The sequence below is a fragment of the Tremella mesenterica genome (assembly GCF_000271645.1).
Source record: "Tremella mesenterica DSM 1558 unplaced genomic scaffold TREMEscaffold_6, whole genome shotgun sequence".
NCBI lineage: Eukaryota > Fungi > Basidiomycota > Tremellomycetes > Tremellales > Tremellaceae > Tremella > Tremella mesenterica.
Window position 1 is genome coordinate 324,212 of NW_006711230.1, and position 27,837 is coordinate 352,048.

Sequence of the window (27,837 nt, forward strand, 5' to 3'; positions counted from 1 at the left end):
ACTTGGAATATGAGATGAGCCGATGCAAGAAACAGTAAAGATACGAGACATATTCGTAAACCTATGCAATGCCACTCATGTCGTCTACACATCGAGAACTTTTGGTAATTCAAACAATACAAAGTCGTAAAACTCCGCTTCCATGACACTGGCCCATTCTCCACCTACATCCTCGGTGTTAGCCGTTGCAGCGCCTGATTTGCCTTGACGGGTTGATGGACCTCTTGATGCCGAGGCGAGATATGTGTAGTGAGTGGAGAGTGTGCGGAGGGTTTTCATGGCTGTTTTGGGATCCGGCTGAGAGTCAGAGTGATAATTCTCAAATAGGGGGGGGGTACAGCCGCTCGCTCCATGGGACACGTTACGTGTTCAGCAGACAATTGAGCAAAAGAAGGGTAGGGAACATGGCAATGGAGAGAAGCGGACGAGGACAGAAAGAAGAACTGACCTTGACTATTACTCCTGCATAATCGGCAGGTAGACCGTAGCGAAGGACAGATTCGACAAACAGACGGACCGTCTTCAAGTGGGCGAGGATTTGGTACGCTTCAGAGAAGTTTATTCTGGACAGTCGAAGTAGTTCAGTCTGACGAGTTAGCACAAAAATGTCTCGGCGATGCCCGTTGCTCCAGTGAATGCACGCAAGGACCCGTTATTACTGAGGTCCGGATAGAGACACAAATGGAAGACGTCTTTTAGTCGGATGAGACGATGCGAAAAAACCATACAGAATGGGTGTAGGAGATTATGAGACAGGACGACCCGTTGCCGATAAGATCATAGTGACTGTAGTGGAAGAGCCAAATGACCCACCCATAATTCCTTCTCCTCCTGCTCGAGCTCCTTCAACTCTCTTTTCTGCTTCTCCAAAGCACTATCGTCCCACTTGAAATCCCTCACTATGAACCTACCTCGTCAGCTCTGGCCGGTATCACAACGTGGAAGCTTACTTATTTTCCCGACATTTATGAGTAAATTCCTCTCGAACCTTTTTGAAAACCGTTACAGTCTGCAGCATGAACTCATCATCAGTCGCTATCCGTCTGAGATATCAGCGCTATTGTCATGTCCTCAAACTTCGCAGAGATATTGGGTGAAGAACTCACTGAGAGCTCCTGGGGACGACCATGCTTGTTAACCGTTCGTATTTATTTTGCCATTCCTTCTCCAGATTTCTGAGCGTCAGCAACCATTCTCTTCAATGGAGCAAGAGCTGTATAAAGCCTCGGGAACCGCGGGGGGGGGGGGGGGGGGGGGGGGAAAAAAAACAGGAACGTGAAGTAGAATGGGAGAAAATAAGAGCAGACAAGAGGCGGGGAGAATACAGAAGGATGAAAAGTGATAAATAAATGATGACAGGAGACCCACTTTGGCACAGCTACCACCAATGTTTCCAGAAATTCACTATTCTCCACTAAATCCTCTTTTTTCACCACTTCCAACAAGCTCCTCTGTGACAAATTACCTCTAGCCTATCAGCGGGAAACATCGCCTCGGTTCATGACAACATACGTTCGTTTCCTCTGTATGTTGTTCAGGCTCCCTTTTACCAAAGCGTATGACTGAGCCTTTTGCTTTTGGGTAGACTCTATAGTGTTCATCTCCTTTTGGTTCAGCTCTCCAGATACAACCCCGTCGTACTGCCTCATCTCGAAGAACATGTGCTGCCTTCTTTCTTTCTCAAGCGTTTATCTAAACACTCTTCGCAAATAAATCCCCCAAAATGGCCTGTATATTGCAAGTACAAAGACAGGGCAAGCGATGATCGCTTGTGTGATTGAGCACCAAGAAAAGGTGAAGATCAGTAGGAGAGACAAATTCACCTTAGTCAAAGCATCCACCACATCCCCTACTTTTCCTCCAACACCCCAACGACCTTTGTCCCATCTCCAAAACCCGTTACTAGGCATAAGCCATTCTTCCGCCGGTCGATCATTGACTCTGGCATGTTGTGAGAGTTTACCATCATCGCCTGAAAGGAGAGACCGAAGGTTATCGAGGATTTTCGAGACGGATTGTGTGAATTGGGCATCCACTTTGGGTAAGGAGTCGGAGAGGTTGAGTAGGGAAGAAAGGGTACCGGCCTTGGCTGATGAGTATGATTCTCCCACTTAATGTATCTTCCATTCCAAGTTCTTCGATCTTACCTTAAGGGCTGTGATGCTTTCTCCTCGTCACTAGGACGCGTTCACGTATATACATTTACAAGAAGGAATGATGAGGCCATACTTCCAGATTCCCCAAATCCAGGGGTGTTTGAGGAGATGGAGAGGATGCGACGGATCTATCTGAGAAGGAGGAATGATGTAGACGAACTACGAGGAGAAGCAAGGAACCCACCTTCAATTCGGGAATCTCCCATCCGCCTACGGGACTACTACCATCCAGCGCTCTCGCCACTTCATCCAGCATAACCCTAGGATCTCCATCTTTCAGCGGAGCCGATATGAGCCAGTATGCGAGATCGGAAGGCATCGCCCTGTATGAAATGGTTCACTGGATCACTGGGTACAAAAGGACATGAGGTCGAGGACGAAACAGAGCTCATCCCTAGGGGTTGACTAGGCGCGTAGGATCGTCTCCAAGAGCGCGCCTATTCTTTCGTTGATCGGCTCTCTCCTGATGCGGCTACAGTATGTTCCCCCTTCCAAGTTGTCTCTTCTTAGGTCTGTCCCAGCAGAGGGACAACGCACCTCGATGAGCTCAATGAGAAGAACGGAACACTTGCTTCGGCAGGCGGTGAAGAATGCTCAGGGGTCTTCATCTCGACTGCCACCTCGACTACCCAAGATTCCACCACCCTTGACACCTTGGTCTTCGTTCCCCTGCCCCGGACGGAACGCTCGATTAAGCTTTGATAGTCCAGCTCGATTCATACATACCTCTCCGATCAGAAATGCAAAGTATGAACGATTTCGGTCAGGAAATTATAGCTCTGAGCCTTCTGAACCTGGTGGATCTCACATAATGGAATATCTTCGACGACGTGCTGGCGGTGATCGGGGTCTTGTGATATATGGTGTGGTCGTAGGGGGTTGTGTGGTCTACTACATAGTACAGTGAGATACTCCATCTAGCGGTCAATATCGTAGCTGAAAACTAGTCTGGAAAAGGTACCTGAGACCGGACGATGGAGATTTATAGATGTGAGCGAAGCTCAAGAGCGAGAGGTGTGTTCAACGGACAGACAACATCGTCGAGCCGACACCCACTGACAAGATAGCTCGGTATACAAACTCAACATCAAACACTTAATGAATACTCTACTCATGTTCTTCCACCCAACCATCCCATCACCCGCCGAGTCAGAGACATAGCCGCACGGATCATCGAATCTTCCGGTCTTGGTCGGGTCAAGTCAGGAGGGGAAATGGGAGCGATAGAAGGAAAAATGCCTGAAGCGTGGAATAGCGAGATCAGGATGAGCGATGTACTCTTTGGAGGTGGACATCTTGATGATGATGTTGGAAGTTCAACAGAATGGGAGGTGAGTCATCGGTGGATATTCTGGCTTAGCGCTAATGAGTTAGGTGTACGTCATAGATGATCAAAAAATCAAGAACGCATTCGTACTTCCCGGAGGCAAGGTGTTCGTCTTTACAGGTATTCTCCCAGTGGCGGCGAATGATGATGGTCTAGCTACTATCTTAGGTCATGAAGTGGCTCATCAGGGTAAGTCACTGCTTCGTTGCAAAAGGAGTAGCTGATGATGACAGTCGCGCGACATGGCGCTGAGAGGTTGAGTTCGATGAAGGTTTGTTAACCACACCACCGTCACATGTACTCACGCAGGACTTACGAGCAGGTTCTTTTTGCACTTGGCTTCTTGCTAGAGACCCTGGGTTTAGATGTCGGATTGTCCCGTCTCTTGCTTACTTTGCTTTTACAGTGAGCGTAGCAGGTGCAAAAAAAAACTGGCTAAGCTGATCATAGATTACCCAACTCGAGAAAAAGTGAGAGCGAAGCTGACTACATCGGGCTTCGTCTCATGGCGTGAGTCTTTTTTGCTTATCCGATAAGTAGCCCCGCTCACCTCTCAGTAAAGCGTGTTTCGATCCGTCCGAGTCTACCGAGTGAGTTTCAACCCAGATCAGTCGCACGCTCCCAACCCGATGTAGATAGGATGAAACCCGTCCTTTGTACCAAGCTGATCGGGGGCTTTTAGGATGTGGCAACGCATGTCGCTGGCTGAGAAGGGGACAAAGGTCGATGTTGACTTCCTATCAACTCATCCTGCCAATGCGAAACGAATCAAAGTGAGTGTCGGACTTGTCTCATCACCCACATTAATTTCTCTTGATGGTATGAGTGGAGAAAAGGTGACAGAGGATATTGTGATGGCCGTCGAGTGGGGCATAGCTGATAGGAACAGCAATTGCGCGAATGGCTCCCTGAGGTATGTACGAAGGAATGAAACGTCAAACCTTGTTCCCCTTGTTCGGACCGAGAGTTGATGTTACAGGCACAGCAGATCCGAGCTGCGAGTACATGTGGGGTGACGAGTGCGCAATTTGGAGGGTTTCTCGGTGCCCTACCGGCGGTCATATCAGATGGTGGAATGGCCAGTAGTTTATGGGGTTGAGAGAATGGTTGTTCCATATGACTTTGTCTCTTTTTGCTTTGGGATCTACCTGACTAGTAAAGTGAAATCTTCTACACTCATCTCTATCTCCATTGCCGGCTTTTATACGGATGCACTTGGACTTGTTCGTACACACATTGCTTAGCATGTTGTTTAATTAACTCGTTGTCGGATCACGACGGATCACATCACGGGTCAACTGACTTGGGCCCATACATATCATTAGAGAATGCGTTCCTGAGCCGAAGGAGTCAAGGGGATGAGGGGATGGGAGAGGAGAGAAGGGGCAAGTAGAGTAGTGAAAGGGGTAAAAAGGGGGTGAAAGGAAGGAGAGGGCTAGGGCGATCGCGCTCATCGGGGTACTTTGGTGACACGTTTCAAATCGAATTTTTGCTCCCCACCTGCAGGCATGCAACCTGTTTTCACTTAGGCTCCACGACCGTCCTCGTCCCCTTCAAACCCCCCCTTACCCCCACTCTGACTTACCCTGCCTGTCTACGCTCAGTACGAGTACGAGCACTTCCAATCGGTTAACTTACCGGCTATAAGGAGAGGGGTTATCTGATCCCGACCGTGTGACGAATCGGACCGAAGTAGCGCGGTGTTTCCTCGTTGGGCGTCTGTTTCCAGTCTGAAATTCTAGCCCCTCTGCCCTCGAATCTCGCCCTGTCCAACTAGTTCAACTACTACTATAAATTCAAATTTCCTTGATCCTACGTTGTTTAGTCGATTCAACTAAAATTATTTCTTTCATCTTTCACATTCGAACTCATCATCCCCATCAAATAAAAACTCACCACTTCCATCAATCCATCATCCATCACTTAACCTCCACTTTCCTTCTTTTCAAAAATCAAAAAAGATTTCGAACGAAATGACTAGACCATTAGAAGATGATCCTCCTATCGCTGCGATTGACGATGGTGGTCCTGCTGTCGATCCTGGTTTACTAGTAGAGAGACAAAAGTTCAACTACGAAGTGAGTTTCCTCTCAATTCTAAGTATTCCATCGAGTCAAAAAGCTGACAAGTTGATAGGTCATACAAGGTTATTTCTTACAAAATGGACCAAAACCTAAACATCTTACATTCAACGAAGTCGTAAGTGTTGTTTTTCATGTCCTATCTTCTCTTTCCTCAGAAGCTCGTGTGATGAACCACCCCCAAATCGCCTCGAGGCATCGGTAATGACACGAGGCGGTAAGGATGGATAGTTATCATGGAATGTGATAAAATTTTGAGTCTGGAGCTAATTCAAATAGCTAAAACGTTCTTTCGGTCTTATAGATACTTCAGAAGATAGATGGACAAATTTGAAATCTTCCATTTCTAAATTACAAGCTAACGCTCCTCCTGGAGTGAGTTACAAACTTTTGTTCATCGCTAGACATGGTCAAGGATGGCATAATTTTGGTGCTAGTAAATATGGCGCAGAGGTGAGTGATAAACTTCTTTTCGAAAAGCTTGTTTCTTGGCTTACGACGAAAACGTTTTGTTCTTTCATCATTCTCATACCATGATCATTACATTGCTCATCATACTTTATTTCTTTTTCATACATTTCGAAAAACATACAACTTTCTATCTATTCCATATTAATTTCCATTCCACGTACTCCACCCACGCACTTATGATCGTCGATCGGACCATGTCCAAATCACTTCGGCTCTTGGATTTCTGCCGAATGTCAACTGCCGACTGCCGATCGGTATCTTCGTTGATCTTCATCTCCGATATCCTGACTATCCTAACTCCACTCCATAACTGGAACGATTGGCGTGTTCAACAGGCATGGGAAGCACATTGGACATTCATCACCGGAGATGGAGTCTTGAATTGGGGACCAGATCCTGAACTAACTCCTTTGGGCGTTTCACAAGCTCGGGCTATACAAAAAGCATGGAAAAGGGAAAAACCTTTAGGTGCACCGGTATCACATGAAGAGATGAGATGGTATGTTTCACCGTTGACACGTACTGGACAAACTATGATTGAGTCGTGGGGTGATTTGTTGGGTGTTCCGGAAGTTTGGGAAGATTGGAGGGAGATTTATGGTAGTCATACTTGTGATAAGAGATCTTCAAAGGTGAGTCGTTGTTCCCATTGTATTTTGTCCGTCATTCATACTTCTGTCCTCCCTCCTATACATCGTATGTGATGGTGAAAGTTCTTCTATCTAATGACGCCCCCATGAAGACGAAATCAACCAAATCACCACAGAGGGTGGGAAGGGGGGGGGGGGGGAGGGGCGGGTTGCTCAAACAAGCTCATAGGAATGATGAGATGATGAGATTCCTGGTCGGAAGTAAGGAAAGAGAAAGAAGACTTACCCCAGTCAACCATCCGGAAACGTTTCCCACACTTCATCATCGAACCCTCTTTAGCGGAAGAAGATGAGCTCTGGAGGGCGGATTACAGGGAAGATGATAAACACATGCAAGAACGTGCGACCCGAGCGTTGGATAGACTTTTCGGTCCAGAGGGTGCTAAAGAGACCTGTGAGTTTCATTTTTACTCTCCCATTATGTCTTTCCTCATCGACTCATTGCAATCTTTCCTTCAAGTTGAAACGATTCTTAAACATTTCATAAACCCCCCGGACCCTTTTTCAGAATGACTTAGTACTAGGTCATCCCTGCGTATGTACAGAATAAGAATGATTATGATCGAATTGTTAATCAATAAGATATCTCAATAACTTCTCATTCCGCTTTCCTTCGTAATTTACTCGCTATACTACGACATCAACCATATCCTCTCGCTACTGGAGAAATGATCCCAGTCGTTGTTAAAGCAACAGCTATCGATTCACCTTCTTCATTCAAACATGATTCTTTGATCGAAGAAAATGTTACTTCCATCCAACATTCTTCTCCTTCGTTCAGTAATGATTCTTCTCTTGACACACATGATTCATCTACTATTGGAAGTCATGATTCTACTATTGACAAGAACGATTTATCCATCTCTATCGACGAAAATGATTCTTCTATCGAAACTCATGATATACCTCTTGACGATCATGATTCTTCTCATAAAATCAAAAACACCACTTCCACTTTCGATTCTCCCAACAATGTCGAATCTGATCTTATTTGAACGATGGAAAAAGATGTGGGACACATACGACCGACAAAAGAAAAGAAAAGATTCATGTAAAGAAGAATGAGGAAAATGAAAATTGTATATATATCATACCTAGGTTTACTTTCTCTTTACCCACTCGGGCTTCAGTCTTCTTTTTTCTATCTCATATGCAAGGAAATAGAGAAAAGACATGACATGCATATTCCTTTCTCTACAGTAACATTTAACTCTTTTCGGACATCCAATCGAGGATTCCATCATCATACATTCAATCATCTCTACCCGTTCTAGCTTTAGGATGAATAAATACTTTGGAATGAGAGAGAAACAATATAAATATTCAGTAGCTACTGGATTGACGTACATACTTCATTCATGACGTCCTAATGTCCTCAATCAATCAACGTCTGAACCGCCCATGGCTTATTCCCTTCAACATGACAACCGTCCACTGGCGACCGGGGATGCACCTACACTCGCTGTTTTAGAGCCTTGTAAACTTGTCGGAAATATAACAATCCGACGGTGGTAACGATTGGTAGAGCGGTGATTAAGACCCAAAATCCGAAAAAGCATAAAACGGGTAACCAGAATATCCATAACATGATATCGGCTGATTGTCAGCATGTGCGGATTTTTTGATTCTTACAGCTTGTTGTCGCGTCTGACCATCTTTGCTCAAATTTGTCCTTGTCTCACTGGAAAACATCATTCTTCCATAAGTCTCATTGCGTACCAAATCAGAAAAGCCAAACGTGTGAAAGGTTGAGGTATCGGAAGAGAAAGTGAGTAAGAGGTCGAAGAACAGAATGAAGAACAGGCGGACATGAGAAAGAGTCCATCGGAGGGGAAAGAGTAATGTGCAATGCAGTGGGAGAGTTGAACTAAAGCAAGTGGAAAATATGAAAAAAAAAATCGAAAAAATCAATTACTCACTCTTCTTAGTATGTCTCACTTTCCCCTTCCCTCCAGTCGTCCCTGATCCAACTACATCATCCCCTTCCAAATCCGATCTTCTACCTTCTGGAGAAGGAGGTGAAACAAGAGAAACCAACACCACAGCCCAAGATTGAGAATACATTTTCAATTCTTCCGAAGAAGGTAAACCATGTCTAGCCTCCCAAGATGGAAGTGGGATTGGAATCCATTTAAAAGCTCCAGATTCTTCTCCATCCGATGATTTGTTATCTATCACACCGAACAGATTAGGGATAGGTAATCGAATATGAGATGAAGGTGGTGATGGGATGGAAATAGTGGAAAGTTTCCAATTAAACCATCCATTTCGATTTTCTTCTTTTGATGTAGTTTGATGTGATCGAGGTAAGTTTATAGGTGTATGAATGGGTGATGCGTATGGAGGTGGTGGTGGATGATCAGGTGAAGGAGTTCGGATATGTTTAGGTGAATATATTGATTTGTTCCGTCTTGTCGGTGGAGATCTATTGACAAGTATTTCATCCATAGGGTCAAGGTGGTCATGCTTGAATGGTTTAGGTTGAATAATTTCCAATTCTTCGCTGATATCAGAATGGTCATCGGACTCGATGTGCCTTTCGTTCAAATGATCATCGATCGTCGCTAATAGATCAATGTCGGGGATCTCAGGTCGAGTGATAGGTTCGGAGGAAGATTGCCAAACTTCAGAAACCAAAAGTTGAATGACATCGTCATGTTCACGTAATTGAGCAAGATCCAATGGCATCTCTCCTAGTAAAGTCGGTTGGTCATAAGATGCTTTAGCGTTGATGAGAAGTCGAACACATTCAATATGACCACCGTAAGCGGCATATGACAGAGGGGTGAAACCGTGTATATCTTGTATGTCCACTTCTGCGCCGTAGGATAATACCTCGTTGAGTAAATGTGAGAATCCCGCCGAAGCGGCTAGATGTGAGAGACTTTGTCGGGATTCATTGAGAGTGTTGATGGCGTCTGATGAGCGAAGAGATCCGGGGAGTTTGTGATTGAGAGATTGAAGAAATTCAAAGATGGTAGTTTGCAAATCCGGTTCTTGTTTTTCGCTTGGCTTAACCTCGTGATCGATCACCACACCATTATTTTTGGTCGACATTGGTTGATCGACGTCCGTCGACACATTGTGTTGATGGTTTGACGAAGAGTATGACATTCCTTGACCTTGACCCATGTTTGACTGTCCATTGGCATTTTGCGTGAGCGTACCGGACCAGTTGAATTGCCCATTGGAAGCGTTGAAAAACATTTGTTGCTTTTCTTGCACTTGTAACGCCAATCTCGTACTTCTCTATCAGTATGATTTCTCTAGATGATAGTTTCTACTCACAATTCTGGCTCCAAACCTCTATAAACGAACTTTGGAGCTTCCGTCCCTGGAGCTGGCGGTACTCCTACCACCGTGACATCCACTGGACCGGGCCTGGAGCTGGGAGGAGATATACAAGTGAGAAAGCCGATAGTTCCGTCAAATTGTGTTTCCGCTGGACGATCGCCAAACATAATCTTTGTCTGATGATTCAACCTGTGTCCACCTATGGCAACAAGACTACCACCCGTCATTGGACCTTCTGCGGGAACGACACGTGTGATAACTGGTGGAAGAGGTTGTTGACGTTGCAGAGCCTCGAGTAATCGTTGAACATCTACGTTCTGTGGTATACTTACAGATGACATGCCATGACCAACATGCGATCCGCCAACCGGAGGATTGAAGAAATTAGCCATGTCGAATGATAAAGGAGCTTGATTAGATTGAGGTTGTAAAGGTGAAGTAGGGAATGGTTGTTGAAGTATCTGTTGATCGTCACCGCCGGAATAATCGAGGAACTGTTCCATATTATGACTTTGGGAGTCGGAAGTTTGACTGAACATGGAATCATCGTTTGGTGGTAAACCACTTTGACTATAAACTGATCCTTCAAACAACGGCTGTGAGAAAGAAGAAGCATCATCTGCAAAACTAGTCATGGAATTATTTCTTGATGAACTGCCCAAAGCGTCATTATACGCATTAAGGCCGAGTATATTACCACCTTGATCTCCCATCATCAATGGTGTCGTCGGGTGATGTGGGGATGCTTGAACTTCGTTAAGTTGAGCATATGCCAATGCCGAGACAAGAGATGTCGGAGATTGTAAGTGGTCACGGATCATGGAGAGCTCGTCATGATGAGAAAGAGGACTGAGGTTGGAAGAATGACTTGGAATACTGTTCGGACTGATAGGCGAAGGTTCGTTCATCATCAGATGATTTTCGAAAGTCGGTCGACGTAATGCACCCGGGCTGATGGTGCTCGGTATATGTGTGTCGGAAACACGACCTTGCCAATCCATCGACGGGTGAGGCCATGATTCTTGTCCATCGCTGGGAGCTGACATTGGAGACATGGATGGAACGCTGGAAATGGACGACCCAGATCTATGTTGACGATACGCTGCCATGTCAGCAGTGAGGGGTAGATGAGTATTTGACGATGGTTCTTTTTTAGGTCGTTCATATGGTCTTCCCGTCCGGACTGGTGGAGGTTGTCGAATATGAGGACCAGCTTCGGATTGTAAGCTTTCAGCTTCGGAAGCCGCAACGGATGATTGTCGACGGGAAGAAGAGGCGATACTCGTACGTCCTCGGTGACCTCGAGTAACGGATGTTCCCATGTTTTCTTTGCCTTTGGGTTTGACATCAGTTTTATGGTCATCGGTGATACGTATGGGGTTCATGGCCTCCCTTGCGATGATACTTCCATCTGGGAGACGGAAAGTGAAGTGGACACTAGTGATGTCAGTCATGCTCTCTAAATGCAGACAATCAACGGCTGAAACTATGTCTCGGCAGCTAGCACGTGATCCATTCCTCGAGTGTAGGCGGTGCACAGGGAGCGGGAATCCTTGATAGATCATGTGTAGGGAATGATGAATCTCACCTGAAACCACTCTTGTCACCATGACATTTACCATAGCAAACCACCCTCAAAGGCAACCATGACACACTACCATCTTTGATAGGTAATTCCGGAGGTGTGTTGAAAAGAACCATCTCATGTCTCCAATCCGGTTTCGTCGGATCCCAAGGTGGTTCCTCCACTATTTGATCATGTTTGTGAGGGTCGTAGTCGTCAGGATTCTCTCCGGTGACAAAATCGGTGGAAGGGGGAGGAGCGCTTGTTCTAGGTTGGGAAGATTTGTTGGAAAAGGCTTCTGAATCCGCATGACCTCGTTTTCGTCTGGTAGCCTCTTTAGTCTCTCTCCTTCGTGCTTCTCGTGCTCGACAACGTTTACAGGGGTAAACCCTTCTTGGATTGTCTCCACTGGTATATACAGCAGTTTCGAGATATATCACTTGCTCTATTGATGTCGGACCTGCTTGAAGTTGTTTTTTGGAGCTCAATTTCGTCGTTGTGCCCGTTTGCATCCGTATCGCTGTGAATGTACCGATTCGTTCAATGGCGCAAACCAAGCCGCCGCCTGAATCTGGGGGCAAAAGACAGACCAAGTCTGGTGGAAGAGATGGTGTGTTGGGAGAACGAGGTATGACACGAAGTAAATCGACGATGACACGTATGGCAGTTTCAACTCTTTGTTTAGTGATGATTTGAGGATCACCTTGCAACAACACCAAATTCCTTCTGATCGCATCAGCATCTGATATGACACAAGAAGAGACAATCAGACATACAGTGATGTTCTCAACAGTTCATCCCGTGCAGGTATCCCAATAGGTAATCTCTCAATATCATAAAGTCGCTTTGGTGGCTCTAACCGTAAAGCCGATAATCCTCCGGTTCCGATGGATGGACTGGCAGAGGATGCCACGATGAGAGCCGGTCGAGTGATATGTGGTGAAGGTGGGGGAATATTCGCAAACGGTTTCACATCTGGCATTTGAGCTGGTGGTGAAGGTCGAGTTGGGTTTTGGAAGTTGGATGGAAAGGATTGAAAATTACCACCACTATATCTCGTCAATCGAATAGTTCTACCAAAAACATAAAGAGAACCATTGCTTACCTAGCAAAACTACCCAAGAGATTCTGAACACTCTGAATGACATCCTGGCCTCCTAATCCATGATTCCGAGAAGGTCCAGAGTGAATGCCACTTCGATTCAAACCCCCAACCTCAGGGGAGGAGGTCATGATGGAATGTGTGGATAGTGGAGATGAAACTGATGAATCGTCCATGGGAATAAAACTGAGGTCTTATTTAGAAGAGATGGATCCGATGTTTCGATAAAGTCAACGATACGAGGTAACGATCGGTATGTAGGGCGTATAGTGAAACAGCATAGGTCGATGAGATTCGATGGACAGCTGGGGGAGAGAGTGATGCGCGAAATTGGGGTGGTCAAGGAACCCTTGATAGGTAGATAGAGGGATGAACTCTTCCCCGTCCGAAGGGGTTGTTATATTGAAAGCCGATAAATATTGACGGAGAAGGACGTATTTCCGATATTCCAAGAAGGTGAGTGGTGTGTGGGAAGATGTCTCAAGGATCAAGGAGGGACGAAGAGAGCCACAAAACACCAATCACAAATCAAAAGTAACGAATGGTCCCAAGGTATATTGAATTGAAGAAGGCGTGTGAAAACGTGGAAAATCGTGAATCGTCCAGTTTTCGAACGATGAATTATAAAACCATGAACGATAAGAATGATCGTCGTGTCTTCAAGGGTAGATCAAAATCTTATACCTGGTCCCTAGATACTTGAATCTCTATCCGGATGGGCTAAGAAGATCGATATCGATGCCGATGCCGGGAGGAGAAGGCGGCTTAAGGCGGGAAGGACTGATGATCAAACTTGCCAAAAAAAAAAAGATCAAAAGACGTCGTAAAAGGTCAAAGTTAGTATGACCGGTTATCTGGAAAAGTTTTTGGCAGGTCCTGTCCTCGTGTCTATACGAACATCAATTGAACGTTGTCGATCCGATCGTTTCCTTCTCCCACCACACACTCTAATCGACAAGTCGGATGAGGTCGGAAAAGATGTCGAGTTTGACAAAGAAGGAGGGGAGTACGTGAATTTGACACGCGTCCCTCGTGTCGTATCTATCTTTGTGATTGTCGATCACTTCGCCTTTGATGGTAGATATGAAGACGGAGATATACGATATTCCGGCGTAGGAGAATGTTTACGATCTTCTATCAATGATAATGGTACTAGGAAGACATAGGATGTAAGGAAAGTTTGAAGGACCGCGACTGACGAGAAGGACGGAACGGAAGCAAAAATGTTCTTGTCTCACTCAGCTCGGTCAAATGTATCAGGTTGACCGAATCCAGTCACGGACAGGTACTTAGGTGATAAGTGACAATGACTTTCGACTCGACTTGAAGATGGGCGGTCTGTGGCTAATGTGGGTGTCTGGGGAGCAGGCTGCTTTCATAGAAGGCAATATATCAGTTATGACCGACACAAGCCGGGTTGCAAGTATGGTGGTACGGTGGCGACTGGTGACATTGTGGGGAGATGCATGCGCGGGCCCCAGGTGATTCACCCTTTCCCTGAACGTGCTGGCGAAGAGTTAACCGTAAGACATGACGCTCGCCTGCACACTCGCAGCAATGAAAAGTCACTTGACATCCCTGGTAATATCCTAATCTTTCTCAGCTTTCGAGTCACCCTTTCAGGCCGAAACGACAGCTCCAATATTCTCGAATTGCGTCACACTATCTTCTACCATCTTCTCGAGCGGAATGACTACATATCAGTGTCATCCTTTCTGACTAAAACATTGACTCACAGTGGATTCCCAACTCTTGAGTCGCCTTGGTGGAATCTAAGGTGTATGTTCCTTTACTTAGAGGCGTATCTTTGGTCTTATGTTGAGGTACGACGTGAGCAAGATCTGGTCGGAGAGAGAGCACGAGTTCAGCTACTTGATCGAGATCGTAAGACCCGCTACACAGGGCGTATCGGCCACCTTTGCTTTGCGAGATGGTGACACATAGTGCTTCTGCGACATCGCGGACCTAGAAATGTATCAGCTCAGTACTCTCTTTGTCTACAGCGGTGGCGTGTGAAGAGACTCACATCGACCCAAGAGGTGTACAGAGTGTCTGGAACGGTCTTGTCCTTTCCAGCTACGGTGGCGGCGTAGAAGAAGCTCGTAGTGAGATCCGCTTCGGTGGGATTCTCCCCAGGAGCCAAATGATACGATGGCCCAAAGATGGCTTGTCGTTAGCGCATCGCAAAAGCTTCGGTATAGTAGAAGACTCACTGGGAGGACAAAGAGTCGCAAGAGTGAAGCCAGGCTTGAGTTCTTCGTGAATTTTGATGGCGGCGGCTTCTGCAAGCTGTTTAGACACGCAGTACCAAAGACCAGCTGCTTGTGGTCTGAAATGTCAGCTTCACCACAGTCCATGAGCATTAGGAAGGGAATATGAAATTTGTAAATACTCACCCATCGTAGGCAGCAGCGAATTCGTCGGTGAAAGGCGGCCAATCAGCTTCGGTGAAGACCCGTCCCGCGAGGGTGTAGTAAGGTACGGTGCAGTCTCCGATGGCGGTGAAGGAGGAGACAACGGATACTGCTTTGATATCTGGATGTCAGTCATGCTCTCCAGATCAGCCTTCTCTGTGATGTATATCTATGAAAAAGGGGAACAGGAGAAAGAAAGGTTTGTGAGTGTGAGGTGTGAAATGTAACTGGACTCACTCGGGAATTTGGCAGCTTGTTGGATGATGTTGATTGTACCTTTGACAGCCGGATCACGATATTCTGCCCAAGTCTTCCCGTTCATGTTCCAAGGCGAGGCACAGTGTGCGACCTAAAATTAGTATTCGATTCCCCAAAACTTTCCGTTGTTCCCCGTCGCAGCCCCAGATCGCTCCTGCGAGACAGTCATCATGGAATGGCAAGGAAGATCTGGGAAGGGGGGGGGGGATGGTCTCACTCACTCCATCAACACCCTCAAGAGCTTGCGTAAAATCACCCTCAAGATCTTTCACAACAACATACCCAATCCTACTCTCTTCGCTATACTTCTTCAACGCCGGCAAAGCTAAAGTCTTGTCGCCTTTGGAAGTAGAACGAACAGTCCCACGTACATCCCATCCAGCTTGGAGGAAACGTATAGCAGTGTGGGTAGCTACAAAGCCGTTCAAACCGGTTATTAGTACGGTGGGCATGTCGAGCTACTTTACTTCAATATTTGTGAGATTGTTCAATCACGAAGATGGAAGGTGATGTGAGGAGTTGAAGTGGTAGAGATGTAAAGCAGGTAAGTTTTCGAGTGAGCGAGGATGAAAAGTAGAGAGGATGTTAAGAAGTGAGCAATGTCGCTTTATCTATGGGGTCTTTATATTTTTTTCGAAGTGGAGACAGATGGAGGTGAGTACATAGAAAGGATGATACTGTCATATCGAACGATAGAAGTGGAGGGAGTGGAGGGTTTTGCCAAATAGGTGAAGAGTGAAGTGGTGAGGATGAGTCAAGCGGCACTCTGGAAGAAGGAGAAGGGGGAGAGAGAAAGAGAAGATGGGCGACTACGACGTTTAGGTGACCGACGGCTGATGGCTGGACGACTAATGACGATTGATATGTAAGAGGAGTGGAGGATGTGAGCTCTGGCGGCCGTGGATTATGGAGGGGTGGAGGGGTGGAGGGATGGAAGACGGACCTCCACTTCAGTCCGATTTACAAGTAGGCACGCGGAAGAGTGATGTAAATAGGCTCGCTATGCAAGTCGGGATCAAGTATGTACAGAAGACGACAGGAAAGTAGTAGTGCGAGTATAAGGGAGTACCCGTGAGGTACTCGTACTTACTTGTATGATGGATACTGAATGCATGATGTCTTCGAACGCTGATTCCCAATGTATCAAGATCATATGATCAATGTTGTAGATGATAGAGAACTATACACTGCCCTCTCTCTTGCCCCCCCCCCCCCTCCGCCCCCGGGAGTTATGTACCACCTACCATCTGTCGCTACTCCAACTTATTCAAACGACCGGATCCCCTTCTACCGATTGTACCCACGCTAATAGATCTCGGACAGTTTCGAAAGTATAAAAAGATACTGCTATGCTAGGTGCTACTTTGATTATATTAGGTGTGAGACCGCGACTAGAAGTGAGCTCTTTCTTCTCTGTATTGAAACACTCCCGGCAATACTGTCAAAAGTATTTGTATGACAAGTAGGAAATACAACATTACAAACTAACATGGCCTGTACGAAGTGAAAGATCGAGGTTGAGTACGGAAAAAGGGAAAGGGGAATGATCGTATTGTATTGGGATATGGATAAAAGAAGATCACTCACTACATCCCACGCCAAAATCCTTCATTCTTTATAATCTGACGTAAAGCGTCCACTGCCCCATTATATTGAGGTGAAACACTGGATAATCCCGCTACTTGAAGTTTCCGTCTGAGTACATCGAAGGGATGAGTGAAGATGAGAGATGTGGCACCGGCCAAACCGCCGCAAGCGAGTTTTCGTAGAGCGTCGTCGGTTGTTGAATGAGGATCAGGATCAGGTGGGAGGATGTAAGTTTTTACTTGATGATCAGCCATCGCCGTCACACTGAACTTGCTTGCAATTTTCATGATCTCTATGTCTCGGTCCACAAGACACAGAAGCCACCTCCCCCCCCCCACCCCCTCCCCTTGGTTGTGCGAATGCCTTGGAGAAGACTGAAGCCGAGTCGTACTTCAAAGACGAAGAGCGATCACAGGAAAATTATCGCGCACAGACGATGAAGATGAGATCAGGAAGGCAAAAAAAACTTAGGGACAGAAGAGGAGGGTAAAGGTAAAGAACGTACGTGTCTCGTAAATGTAAAAATTCAATGATACTGTCATCATCAACATTGTATACTAACATCAACAAAAAGAAAACTCACCATAAGGAGCCACTCCAACAGCAGTAGCCCAACAACCTCGATATAATCCTCTCACTCCTCCTTCTGTCTTATAAACTTTCCTCGTCATACCCCATATTCCTAATTTTGCATCTTCGACAGTAAACGCTTGTGCATTTGATGTTGTGGCGATATTCGCAGTCGCTATGGATAATCTTGCTCTGACCAAATCCAAAGGATAAGTAGCGACTAAATGTCAGACAGACGCTTCATCTGATTTGTGGAAAGGGGGAAGGAAGGGAACGTACCAACTGCTACCATACCGGCTCCAGCACCTGCTGCTAATCGAGATGGAGTAGAAAGATCTTCATGACCAGACCAAGATCGTAAAAGGGTTTTGAATCCGCCATAAGACTTTACAATCAGCCAAAACATCTTAATTGTCAATCGGAATGAGACCGGAAGAAAGCATTTATCAACCTGACTGACGAGCCCTCCCCAGTCAGGTGGAGTCATAGGAAGGATCTTCTTGATATTGAGAGATTGTATATCCGTGGTGGGGATAAGATAAAACTTACAGTGAATTGTAGAGCAGAGTAAGGCAATATCTGTATCGTCAGTTGATGTCAACAGTGACAAGTATGCAATACCCACTCTGACAACATTTATCCCATTACCTTTCATAAAACCCCTGAAACCTTCTTCTCGCCACATACGTTCCAATGATTTCCATACGCCGGTATAAGCTTGACCTGTCCCTGTCGCTCCGGATGATTGGACCTGTCTAGTGGGGTTAGTGAAATTTCATTTCCTGCCTTCAAATACATATGATACAAATCTATTATCCATCTGCATGATCAAGAAGAGTGAGAGTAATGTGAAGTGAGATGGGATATAACTTTCTCATAAAAGCACAAATACTGTCCAGGTGAAGCTGTACGTATGACGCGTAAGAGGGAAGTGAATCGGATAGGATATGATTTTCTCCAAAAATAAAACACAAATCCAGCCGAGGCAAAGCTCCGGATTTGAAGGGTCAAAGGAAAGTGAGGAACTATGTATGACGAGAAGTGTGATATAAATGGTATATGAAACTGCAAGAGAGAACCCACAAAATTATCTTCAACCGTTCAAAAGGACTAACGACTGTTCTACTTGTTGCACCTGCCAAACCACCAGCGATAAAAGTATTGACCACCATTTGATTATCCGACATTGTTTCTTTAAATCTATCAAACCAAGATCCCGAATATTTCTTATCATCCACTTCTTGTTCACTTTTCAACTCTGTCAACCTGCTGAATTCCCTTACTGGACCATCCACCACCCTTTCGTTGGATCTTATCTCCGAAGATGTGATATCAGATATGGTTGGATTTGACTCGGTCGTGTTAGAGACTGATGATGATGATGTCTTTGATCGAATATGAGAAGAGGGTGATTGTATAGAAGGCATCGACCAGGACGCATCACAGCTGTGTTTGTATTTCTTGAGAAATCTGGTCGAGATATGATGTTCGGATTGGAGTGGAAAAAAAGGGCGTGGAGGAAGGTACTATTGCGACGCTTTGAGCATACTAGAAGGAAAGGTAAAGGGGTGAAGTGGGAAAAAGAGTATGAACAATTGATCTAAAGGTCTTGGAGGATTGACAGATTGACGATTTAGCGAAGTGTCGTGTGACTAGTTGTGAAGAGGTGAAGAGGTGCAAGATGAAACATCCCAAAAGAAAATCGTTCCGAACTCCGACTTGTCCGATTAGGAAATTACTATTCACGGCATCATCCCGATGCAAACCTAACTTGGTCTTATCTCTTCACTGTACAAATATGCTACTTTGGTCTCAAGCTACACCCTATGTGCTACACGCCACAATTCAACTATACAACACGTTACCATTTGATGGGCTACAGTACACAGTCACTGCTTCTCACAAAGCTTCGAATATCTTAACCACAGGAACCCTCCTTTTACGAATCCACGGATCTACCGTGCCCCGTCCCGCGGGAAGCTGGTGCGTCAACAACATCTCCTGACGAAATGAGAGACCGCACCTCAGAACGTGTTGTCCCGTAAGAAATATCTACGTCTCTTGTATTTGTACCAACTCTCGGACGAGTCGATGGAGTGTTTTATTCTCAAGCGACAAACAATCCATTCGACGCTTATCCCATCAGTCATAATTCAATAGTTCACGTTCAACCATGACTCACTTTCATGATCTCTGTCTGCAAGGCCAGATCATCAACCACTCCTTCAAGTCTTGTCACGCGTATCCTCAGATGGCGAGACTCAAATGATGAGTCTTCCCCTCCATCTTCACTACTATCAAGCTTCAAGACTAGAGATCTCTCCTTTGGATATCCCATTTGAATGATGGTCTCTTCTCTCGCCCCTGCAGGTCTGGTCAAAACGAGAGATATGGACCTTTGGCCAAACTTGTCGGTAGAGCAAGGTATGGATATCGAAGGTTGGTGAGCGATCTGGGATATAGACGAGTTCCGGGAAACGAAGTGCTGGAATTGCTTTGGTGAGGGAGGACAGTCTGCTATGAATAGAGGTTTATTTTTCGGTCTACGGAAACCGAGTTGTTCTCTACGTCGTGGTTGACTCGTCGGACGTCTTTTACTCGCTTGGCCTAGTTGAAGAAGGTGACCCCTTTTGTCATGTCTGCGGAACTCTTCTAGATCACTCAACTCCATACCCACCTCGAACGGGATAGGATGATGATCATCCCAAGAGCAGCTGACAATCCTCGCCTTCATCGCTTCTGAAAGAATTCGTCTATTCATATCCATGTCGCGTCCCTGCTCGACGGTGAGAGGGAGTGTGGGGAAAGTCGATGAGACCAACCGGTTGTTTGCCGATGATAATACCACAACGTCAATCCTTCTTCTTCTTTTTTCTTTTGAACTCACACTTTGGGATGACCTGTAAAGGCGAGTTTAGAGGCGAGGAGAGTCTCTGCCGGATCAGCTGACAATAGAGGTCAAGGCCTGCTGCTCACAGTAGACCTATCGAGATGAAATTCGAATTCGCAAATTAAAACATCGACCTTCCTTCGTTTCTCACTATTTCTCTTCACCTGCTTATGGTTCATCTCGTATATCTCCACTCTGATCGGACCATCTATATCGCTCTTATTTATCAGTATCATTTATCCAAGAAACCCCTCACAAGATACACTGACCTCGGACAAGTGGAGTGGGATGTGGAACCCATTCTGCATCATGGAGGATGAACGTTCGAAGTTCAAAATGACCATCTCTCGACATTTCTCAGTGAGAAGTGCTCGATAGTCGTTGTTGTTGAATGCTTCAGTATCATGTCTCTGTAGACAGAGCATGATGGCCTAGAGGTGAGATAAAATCGATACGGAGCATGGGGATACCTACTTGACCTGGTGGAATGTTTATTCGAGCACGACTGCCCCAAGCGTCTCCGACAAGTGTTTCGGAGAGTCCTACTGGATCAGAGGGATAGAAGTATGGAGGGATGACGAACTGGTACCATCTTCAGTCTGGCAGAAACACTGTTGGCGTAGTCAGCTAAGGGGATACCTGAAGAGAAGTCCACTCACATCAAATTTGACTTCGGGGGAGACGAAACGCATTTGTTGGGAAAGGGGATGAGACTGCGCGAGAGACGAAGGAGGAGATGCAACGAACAAGGTGTCGTGAGAAGGGTATAGACAGGGAGGGGTTAAAGATGTGGTAGGCAGAAGGAAAGAAATCATGCACGTCATGAGTGTGATAGTCGTAATTATGGCATGACGTCTTTTCGTCTCCGGTCATGAAGACTGTCGCTGAGAGAGAAGTTTCCACGATATCGACGTTGTACTGTGAACATGTCAGGGTGGGTGAGAATATCTCTAATGACATCCGTTGTGGTAAGACCAATACACAGATACTAAGATGCAATAATCTAGCAGCGAGCAGCTATTTGTTGTTTGTGGTCTGTCTCCTCACCGTACACCGTAATGCTTAGTAACTAGGTAAATCGGCGCCAAACGAACCCGCCGATAGATGCGTAGCTCATTGATCATTAAACACGTGTAAATTTTCATGCATTCAAGCTTCTACTCCTAGCTGCTCACGTCACTGTATTCCTCTTCCATCTCCAAATGGTACTCATCCCAGCATGCATTATTAGCAGGGGGGGTAGGAGGCCATGACCATGTTGCACTCTTAGGGCTGGGAGGAGGAGTAAAGAGAGGAGATGCGGGAGGAGCTTCACCAGTAACCAAATTTTCCAACCAAGCTCTCAATCTCACCATCCAGTGTATAGGATTGTTGTTTGCCTTTTCTATTCTAGGGTCACCACCGGGGAAACTCATATCAGCAACTTATTCAGGATGTGTCAAGGAAGTCTTACAATGATGGCAATATAGGTTTGGAGATCTGAAAGTTTACCTTCTTGAGATCAGAAGGCAAAGTGGGGATGGGGGGGGGATAATAATGACGGGTTGGATATTTTGGTGTTTGCTTGGAGCAGGTATGAGAATGTTTGTCATGTGGATTGATATATCTCTTTCTTTGTTCTCTGATGTGTTGATTATAAGCTTTTTTTATCAGGGAAGATTGGAAGGGCATGATGAAAGTAGATGATGAGAGGGGAGATGATTGTAAGAGGCTCAAGAGTCAACACCTCTATGATTACATAATCCAGAGACTACATGCATGACTATAAACAACTTTCAACAACGAAGAGGAAGAAGTCGCCGACGTTCAAGATCCCTTGCTACTAATGTACGACCCGACTCCCGTCCTTGCTCCATATGACGTCCTAATTTCTCAAGTCTTTCCCAAGCAAACCCTGGACGAAATGCAAGACCATCCAATGCTCGTACACGTGAGACTGCAACAAAAGTGAGGCCAGTCGAGTGATCAGAATCACCAAGGTCAATGACAGCTTTGTCAAGAGTCATACCTTGAGATTTGTGAATAGTGATTGCAAAGGCAAGACGGAGAGGTAATTGGCGGCGTGAACAGCGTTGACCATTGGGCCCCTCCCAGCGAGCTGTTTGAGCAACAATTGGTACCAGTGGGACATTGTTGGGGGTATGCCAGAGAGTAGGTCCAGTATATGATGGGAAGGCGACCATCACTACAGAGGGCACCGAATGCTGAGGAAACTCAGATGACAAGAGACCAATCTCAAAAATCCAACCACGAGCACCATTGACCAAGCCTTGTTCAATCCAGATATTGCGTGTAAGCATCACCTGCGCCCCGACCATCAGATATATCACAGGTGGAAGTCCTTGTGCTTGGTCTTCTGAGGCTTGAGCTGCCCCGACGCCGGTATGGTGAGCAACTGATCGCAGGACAGGCTGACCGGAATGGAGGAGGGTGTGAATGTTGATGTCACTGACACTACGCTTGGTGGCGCAGAGGCGTATTGAATTGGTAAAAGTGGCCTGCTCATGTGGAGAAAGAGTAGTCCAAAACCGAGAGGACAAAAGATCGAAATCCTCTCGGCTCGGTTGTCCCAAATGGAGTCGGGCAAGAGTTGCTTTGAATGCAGTAGTTGAAGGATTGTCACCCTGTTGCCTCATGACCGTCTCCAGCTGGATACTCTCGGTGAAGGCAAGGTAAGTGTTCCTGCCCATATTGCTGAGACGTGCTGAGTATGATGTATTTCTAGACAGACTGGTGTTGTAGAGTGGGGTGTCGCCAACAGGGGGGAGCTGACCAAAGTCTCCAATAAGCAAGACAGAAAGACCACCAAATGGAAGGTGTGAGGAGGATGGGAAGATCTGACTGAGAGCCAGGTTGATGCGTCCGAGTGCAACCCTGCCAATCATGCTTTTTTCGTCAATGATGAGGTAGTGTGTTCCACGCCAGTCCTCCTGCAGTACTCCCAGCTTCCCTTCCCCCAGCTTATCACTCTCTTCACTTGGGGTTGCTGACAACCCCAGGGCGGTGTGATATGTGGAGCCGTTGATATTGAAAGCAGCAACACCGGTTGGCGCAACACGTCGAACAATGGGATTGCCGGTCAGGAATGTTGAATGACTACAAGACTGGAGCTGTGCAAGTGCCTGAGAGATGGAATCAATCAGGAATGACTTCCCTGTGCCAGCTGTACCATCAATGTTGAGAAGGAATGGTTCTGCAGTCATGCCATCCAGAAGACGTTGAGCGTGTTGGAGGACTTTATCAAAGATGAGACGCTGAGTGGGGTTCAGCATGTTGGGATCCGCTGCAGACCTTGTAGTAGTTGGATGTGACTGAAGATGTCAGTGAGGTACTTGAGGATGCTGCTGAGTTTGCTCACCTTTTTGCGCTCAGCCCCCACAAATCCAGACCTCTCCTCCAATCCATCCATGCCCCACTCCCTAGCTGTTGTGTGCCAATCATGTGATGTGTCCACATCCCTAGCACCCAGCAGACTTCCAGGACCTCCATCTTCCATATCATGATCAGGTCCTATACCAGCCAAAACTTGCCAGTCATCCAACTCGTGGTCATCTTCCAACTCTTCATCTGAGAACTCAGAATCACTGTCTAGCTGGGACCCCTGCTGTCTTTGTCGCACAGGGCGGAAAGGAAGAGTATCCTGATGGCCCTCTGGATGAGCTGCAAGACAGCGAGCATAGGCATCACTCCATCTTTCCTCTTCTTCTCGAAGCTCGGATGGGTTGCGGTGAGGGTGATGGAGGAGGAGCTTTGCACGACACCAATTCTGATGCTCTTCTGTTTGAGGGTCGGATGGATAGTACAGGGGCCATAGAGATATGATGCGGGCATGTCGGCGGCGGGAAATTCTGCGACCATACTTCCGATAATATTGGAACCATTCGTAGAGACTGATGTCTTCAAACTCATCAGGCCGGGCAAGGTATGCGTCACGCCAGTCTTGTTCCTCAACCCCTTGATCTTCCTCTTCATCATCCAACCTCCGTCTTAGGCGTCGTTGCCGATTCTCTAGCAAGCTCAATGAACCAAACTCCCTTGAAGCAGACATCATGTGACAGTCTAAAAGCATATGACAGACCTCTTGTGCACTGTAGTCCCTCTCTGTCACTACTCTACTAAGCATCTTCTGAAAGACCACCCGGGAAGTGGTGTCCTGTTCCAAACGAAGTGAGATGGCCTGCATTACCTCGGCAAAATTTGAGGAAGGTTTTTCAGACTTGGAGGCATATTTGGAGATGTATGTTGCGACGGCTCGGGAATCAGTGCAGGGGCTAATGTCGGTGTTTGCTCGCCAGCCAAGTGCAAGGACGGGATTATAGCTGTTAAGTAGGGGATCATTGCGTTGTAGTATGAGCTGCTTATTGCCGTTTGGGTTGAGAACAAGTTGTTGGTTCTCTGTGAGCTCGTGAGGAAATTTGAACCGACAGACCAAAGGTGTGTCTGGTGGTGAACCCTTTGGTCTTCGTAGACAGTAAGCGCTACATCGGGTGTGTCGTTGGACGCGGTTGATGAGTTGTGAAAGGTCTTTCAAGGTGAATGTTATTTCGTGGTGTGCAAGAGCAGAAGGGTGTGTGGGAAGAGGTGGGATGTCCTGACTTGGGTTGGTAGCTGACACCCGGGTGGACCAGAAGTCAAGAAAAGTACCAACACTGTCATCATTGTCAAGGTCAAGTGTGTCTGGTGATGGAGCGCCCTCCATCCATATCAGACCATGGACATGGCTTGATCCCCGGTGTTGCCACTCATATCGATACCACCATTCCTTCACACGGAAAAGGGGTTTGAGGACATGGGTGAAAAATAACTGGAAGCGTCGATAAAACCAGTACGCTGCAATGGCTGGATTCTCGTTGATATTTTTCGAATTGACACGCTGTCTTTCTTGCTCTGTCATCCCTGGAAGTGTGTGCTGGGGCATTGTCACGGCCGTCGAACAACTACTTCTTAATAGACCGACGGTCGACGAACCTCGGCTAACTTCACGCTCTGAGTCGATGTCTCACCCAACCAGGAGGGCGCAGACGTCGAAAGGGGTGTAACTACGGCGTACTTCGGCGTAGTTACTCTAACTAGGGTTTTGATCTACTGATGGCAATGTATCTTGATTTATAGCTATCTCTATCTGTCTTTTACTACTGACAACAATCAAGGATCGCTGAAGAACTTCAGCGATCTTCTCAGCTAATATTATCTACTCCTCCTAGACGTTCATCCAACCCTCTCGCGCTTTGACGTACTTCAACGCACTTCGTCCAACTTCCCCGAGCCCTCGGCCATCCTCTTCCTCCTTCGACTAACTCCGCCTAACATCGCCGCACTTCTGCTCCCATTGTCCCTACTTAGCCTAACTCCGTCTAACTTCGCCGTACTTCTGCTCCCATTGTCCCTACTTAGACTAACTCCGCCTAACATCGCCGCACTTCTGCTCCCATTGTCCCTACCTAGCCTAACTCCGTCTAACTTCGCCGTACTTGGTCTCAGAAGTCCTGAGTTACGTGTAGAGTAAAGAGGTTAAGACGTGATGGGGGTTTTGATGGTCAAAGGAGGGTCATTGTTGGTGGAATAATCGAGGTGTCACGACGTAGTTCGTGACAGTCGCCCCCTTCTTTAGCCGCGAACGTCCTCGTGAGCGATTACACCTCTGTCGTGTCAAGAGAACTTAGCAGCGTAGTACCCCCATTCTCTCCCTCCCCATGACCATCTTTCACCCTTCTGCTCTTTGCGCCGCACTTCGTAGTTGGGCCTCCTTTCACTCCAAAACCCGACAATGAGACTCCCCTAACTTCGTCGAGGTTTGCCGTAAGAAGCCCTGTGTCTTTTGTAGGTGAGACACGCTTCCTGAATGGCAGCCGAACAACACCGTTGTTTGTCGAAGTAACCCTCGCTTATATTGAGATGAGACACTATAGCGTGGGAATTTTGATCGTCCCTGCGATGCCTTTTGTTGATGAAACGCGAAGTTTGCCGCATGTTGACGACGAGGGTTTAGGTTTGATTATACTAAATACTGAGCAGTTCGCCGAGCTTCTCTCTTTTTCCCATCTGCTTTCAAAACTTTCTATCTCTCTTACCTAGAAAACAGATTTGTTACCTTGAATCATCTTTTATTTCTTTAAGTATTTTTAACGTCATGGCCCCTCCTACTCCCACCTCTAACCCTTTCGCCGCCATGAGGAACTTTGGTGGTATGGTGTCGTCTGCTCGTGAGTTATTCCTCGACACTTACCTTACTTCGCCGGACTTGGCTGATGTTCAGTTTCCTTCGGCGACAGATCTCGCCAAGTCTCCTCCCTCGGCCTCGGCACCCTCTCTTTGGGGGAGCCGTCTGGCGATGTCCCGCCTCCTCGCTCCGCTTCTCCTCCCGTCGGTCCTCCCGCTGGTTCTCCCTCTGCTTCTCCTCCTCCTGGTTCTCGCTCTGCTTCCCCTCCTGCCGCTAGCCCTCGCCGCAGGACGCCCGCCTTTCGTCCTGGTGAGTCTCCGTCCTCCTCCGACCAGGAGTCGCTCAGTGGTTCGGAGTCGGACGATCAGTCAGACTTCGAAGGAAAAGGGGGTGATTATAGTGATGAGGATGATAGAATCGTGTCGGAGGGTGAAACCGAGTTAGAGGAACACTCGGATGATGATATGGTGGCGGTTAGTGTAGAGGACAACAACGTAGATAGTCCTGAGCGTGAGTTCTTCGTCCAACCTCTCACACCTTCGCCGAACTTGGCCTTGTTTATCTGTTCTTTAGCTCTCCAAGACATTGCTAACTCGCAGCCGCTCCTGCCCCTCCCCCTGCTCAAATTGTGGGCCAGAAACGACGCCGTTCCCTCTCCTCTTCTTCTTCTTCCTCTTCTTCTTCTTCCTCTTCTTCTTCCTCTTCCGGGGTTCTCCCCCCCCCCAACGCCATCGCCGCTGCCGCCGCTGCTGCCGCCGCTGCTGCCGCCGCCATCGCTCCTGCTCCCGCCGCCCCTGTCGCTGCTCCCCCCCCTTCTCCCAGAGGGGAGCCTTCGCCCAAACGGGTGAAGAGATCACTGCGGGAAGAAGAGTACTTGGGGGAGAAGATGAAGTCCGAGCCTGGTCGTTGGATCGCGGTTGGTGTTGACGAAGCGTGTGATCGTTGCCGGTGAGTCCACCTATTCGTACTACGCCTAAGTTACTCCTGCTAATTAGTAGACGTGAGATTATCACGTATAATCGTCCAAACTGGCCCTGCCTCAAGGCAGTCAGGCCACACAATAAGGCCCTCCGTTGTGCTTCATGCACGTCTGGCCCCTGCTCCTTCTGTCCCGTTTCCTCTGCCCGGGACATCCCGCCCCGTCCCTTCGACGCTTCTCCTCTCCCCCCTCCCCAGACTCCAGCGTCTGTCCCCCGTTCGCGGGGTACCGTCTTCGTCTCTCCGGTCGGTTCGCCGTACTTCGCCCGACCTCCGCCCGTCGCCTCCGTCGCCGTCGCCCTTCGCTCCTGTGGGCGGCCCATCACGTCTCCCGG

At 47.1% G+C, this 27,837-nt stretch overlaps 7 protein-coding genes across 7 annotated transcripts; 3 read left to right on the forward strand and 4 right to left on the reverse strand.

The window, feature by feature from the left end:
- Positions 1 to 48: 48 nt before the first annotated feature.
- TREMEDRAFT_39301 (uncharacterized protein) lies at positions 49 to 2,475 on the reverse strand (the record flags this gene model as incomplete). Its single annotated transcript, XM_007004907.1, has 9 exons — positions 49 to 297; positions 449 to 586; positions 814 to 907; positions 951 to 1,043; positions 1,107 to 1,175; positions 1,369 to 1,467; positions 1,513 to 1,604; positions 1,824 to 2,084; positions 2,341 to 2,475. 9 exons carry the CDS (start codon positions 2,473 to 2,475, stop codon positions 85 to 87), a joined length of 1,194 nt encoding a protein of 397 aa, XP_007004969.1. The 3' UTR covers positions 49 to 84.
- Positions 2,476 to 2,865: 390 nt separating this feature from the next.
- On the forward strand, positions 2,866 to 4,714 carry TREMEDRAFT_39304 (uncharacterized protein). Its single transcript, XM_007004908.1, has 11 exons — positions 2,866 to 3,059; positions 3,104 to 3,170; positions 3,224 to 3,487; positions 3,531 to 3,672; positions 3,717 to 3,754; positions 3,806 to 3,888; positions 3,934 to 3,993; positions 4,041 to 4,073; positions 4,166 to 4,256; positions 4,373 to 4,396; positions 4,463 to 4,714. Exons 1-11 carry the CDS (start codon positions 2,968 to 2,970, stop codon positions 4,580 to 4,582), a joined length of 1,014 nt encoding a protein of 337 aa, XP_007004970.1. The 5' UTR covers positions 2,866 to 2,967; the 3' UTR covers positions 4,583 to 4,714.
- Positions 4,715 to 5,317: 603 nt separating this feature from the next.
- TREMEDRAFT_73984 (uncharacterized protein) lies at positions 5,318 to 7,886 on the forward strand. Its single transcript, XM_007005146.1, has 6 exons — positions 5,318 to 5,561; positions 5,620 to 5,682; positions 5,844 to 6,017; positions 6,371 to 6,667; positions 6,917 to 7,079; positions 7,268 to 7,886. The coding sequence occupies exons 1-6, from the start codon at positions 5,457 to 5,459 to the stop codon at positions 7,678 to 7,680; spliced, it is 1,215 nt and encodes a 404-aa protein (XP_007005208.1). The 5' UTR covers positions 5,318 to 5,456; the 3' UTR covers positions 7,681 to 7,886.
- Positions 7,887 to 8,138: 252 nt separating this feature from the next.
- Positions 8,139 to 12,776, reverse strand: TREMEDRAFT_73985 (uncharacterized protein; the record flags this gene model as incomplete). The annotated part of the gene is made up of 6 exons (XM_007005147.1): positions 8,139 to 8,281; positions 8,605 to 9,929; positions 9,974 to 11,416; positions 11,568 to 12,269; positions 12,320 to 12,592; positions 12,649 to 12,776. 6 exons carry the CDS (start codon positions 12,774 to 12,776, stop codon positions 8,139 to 8,141), a joined length of 4,014 nt encoding a protein of 1,337 aa, XP_007005209.1.
- A 1,488-nt stretch (positions 12,777 to 14,264) lies between these two features.
- Positions 14,265 to 15,769, reverse strand: TREMEDRAFT_62690 (uncharacterized protein; the record flags this gene model as incomplete). The annotated part of the gene is made up of 7 exons (XM_007005004.1): positions 14,265 to 14,338; positions 14,382 to 14,610; positions 14,672 to 14,811; positions 14,859 to 14,974; positions 15,042 to 15,180; positions 15,297 to 15,408; positions 15,539 to 15,769. The coding sequence occupies 7 exons, from the start codon at positions 15,767 to 15,769 to the stop codon at positions 14,265 to 14,267; spliced, it is 1,041 nt and encodes a 346-aa protein (XP_007005066.1).
- An 815-nt stretch (positions 15,770 to 16,584) lies between these two features.
- TREMEDRAFT_73986 (uncharacterized protein) lies at positions 16,585 to 21,083 on the reverse strand (the record flags this gene model as incomplete). The annotated part of the gene is made up of 16 exons (XM_007005148.1): positions 21,024 to 21,083; positions 20,948 to 20,975; positions 20,839 to 20,906; positions 20,634 to 20,795; positions 20,451 to 20,582; positions 20,362 to 20,407; positions 19,657 to 20,318; positions 19,378 to 19,454; positions 18,558 to 18,944; positions 18,100 to 18,229; positions 18,024 to 18,053; positions 17,754 to 17,859; positions 17,488 to 17,694; positions 17,410 to 17,439; positions 16,905 to 17,142; positions 16,585 to 16,708 (listed from the first exon to the last, which is right to left on the reverse strand). The coding sequence occupies exons 1-16, from the start codon at positions 21,054 to 21,056 to the stop codon at positions 16,585 to 16,587; spliced, it is 2,460 nt and encodes an 819-aa protein (XP_007005210.1). The 5' UTR covers positions 21,057 to 21,083.
- Positions 21,084 to 26,494: 5,411 nt separating this feature from the next.
- TREMEDRAFT_62693 (uncharacterized protein) lies at positions 26,495 to 27,476 on the forward strand (the record flags this gene model as incomplete). The annotated part of the gene is made up of 4 exons (XM_007005005.1): positions 26,495 to 26,567; positions 26,621 to 26,833; positions 26,897 to 27,034; positions 27,124 to 27,476. 4 exons carry the CDS (start codon positions 26,495 to 26,497, stop codon positions 27,474 to 27,476), a joined length of 777 nt encoding a protein of 258 aa, XP_007005067.1.
- Positions 27,477 to 27,837: the final 361 nt, after the last annotated feature.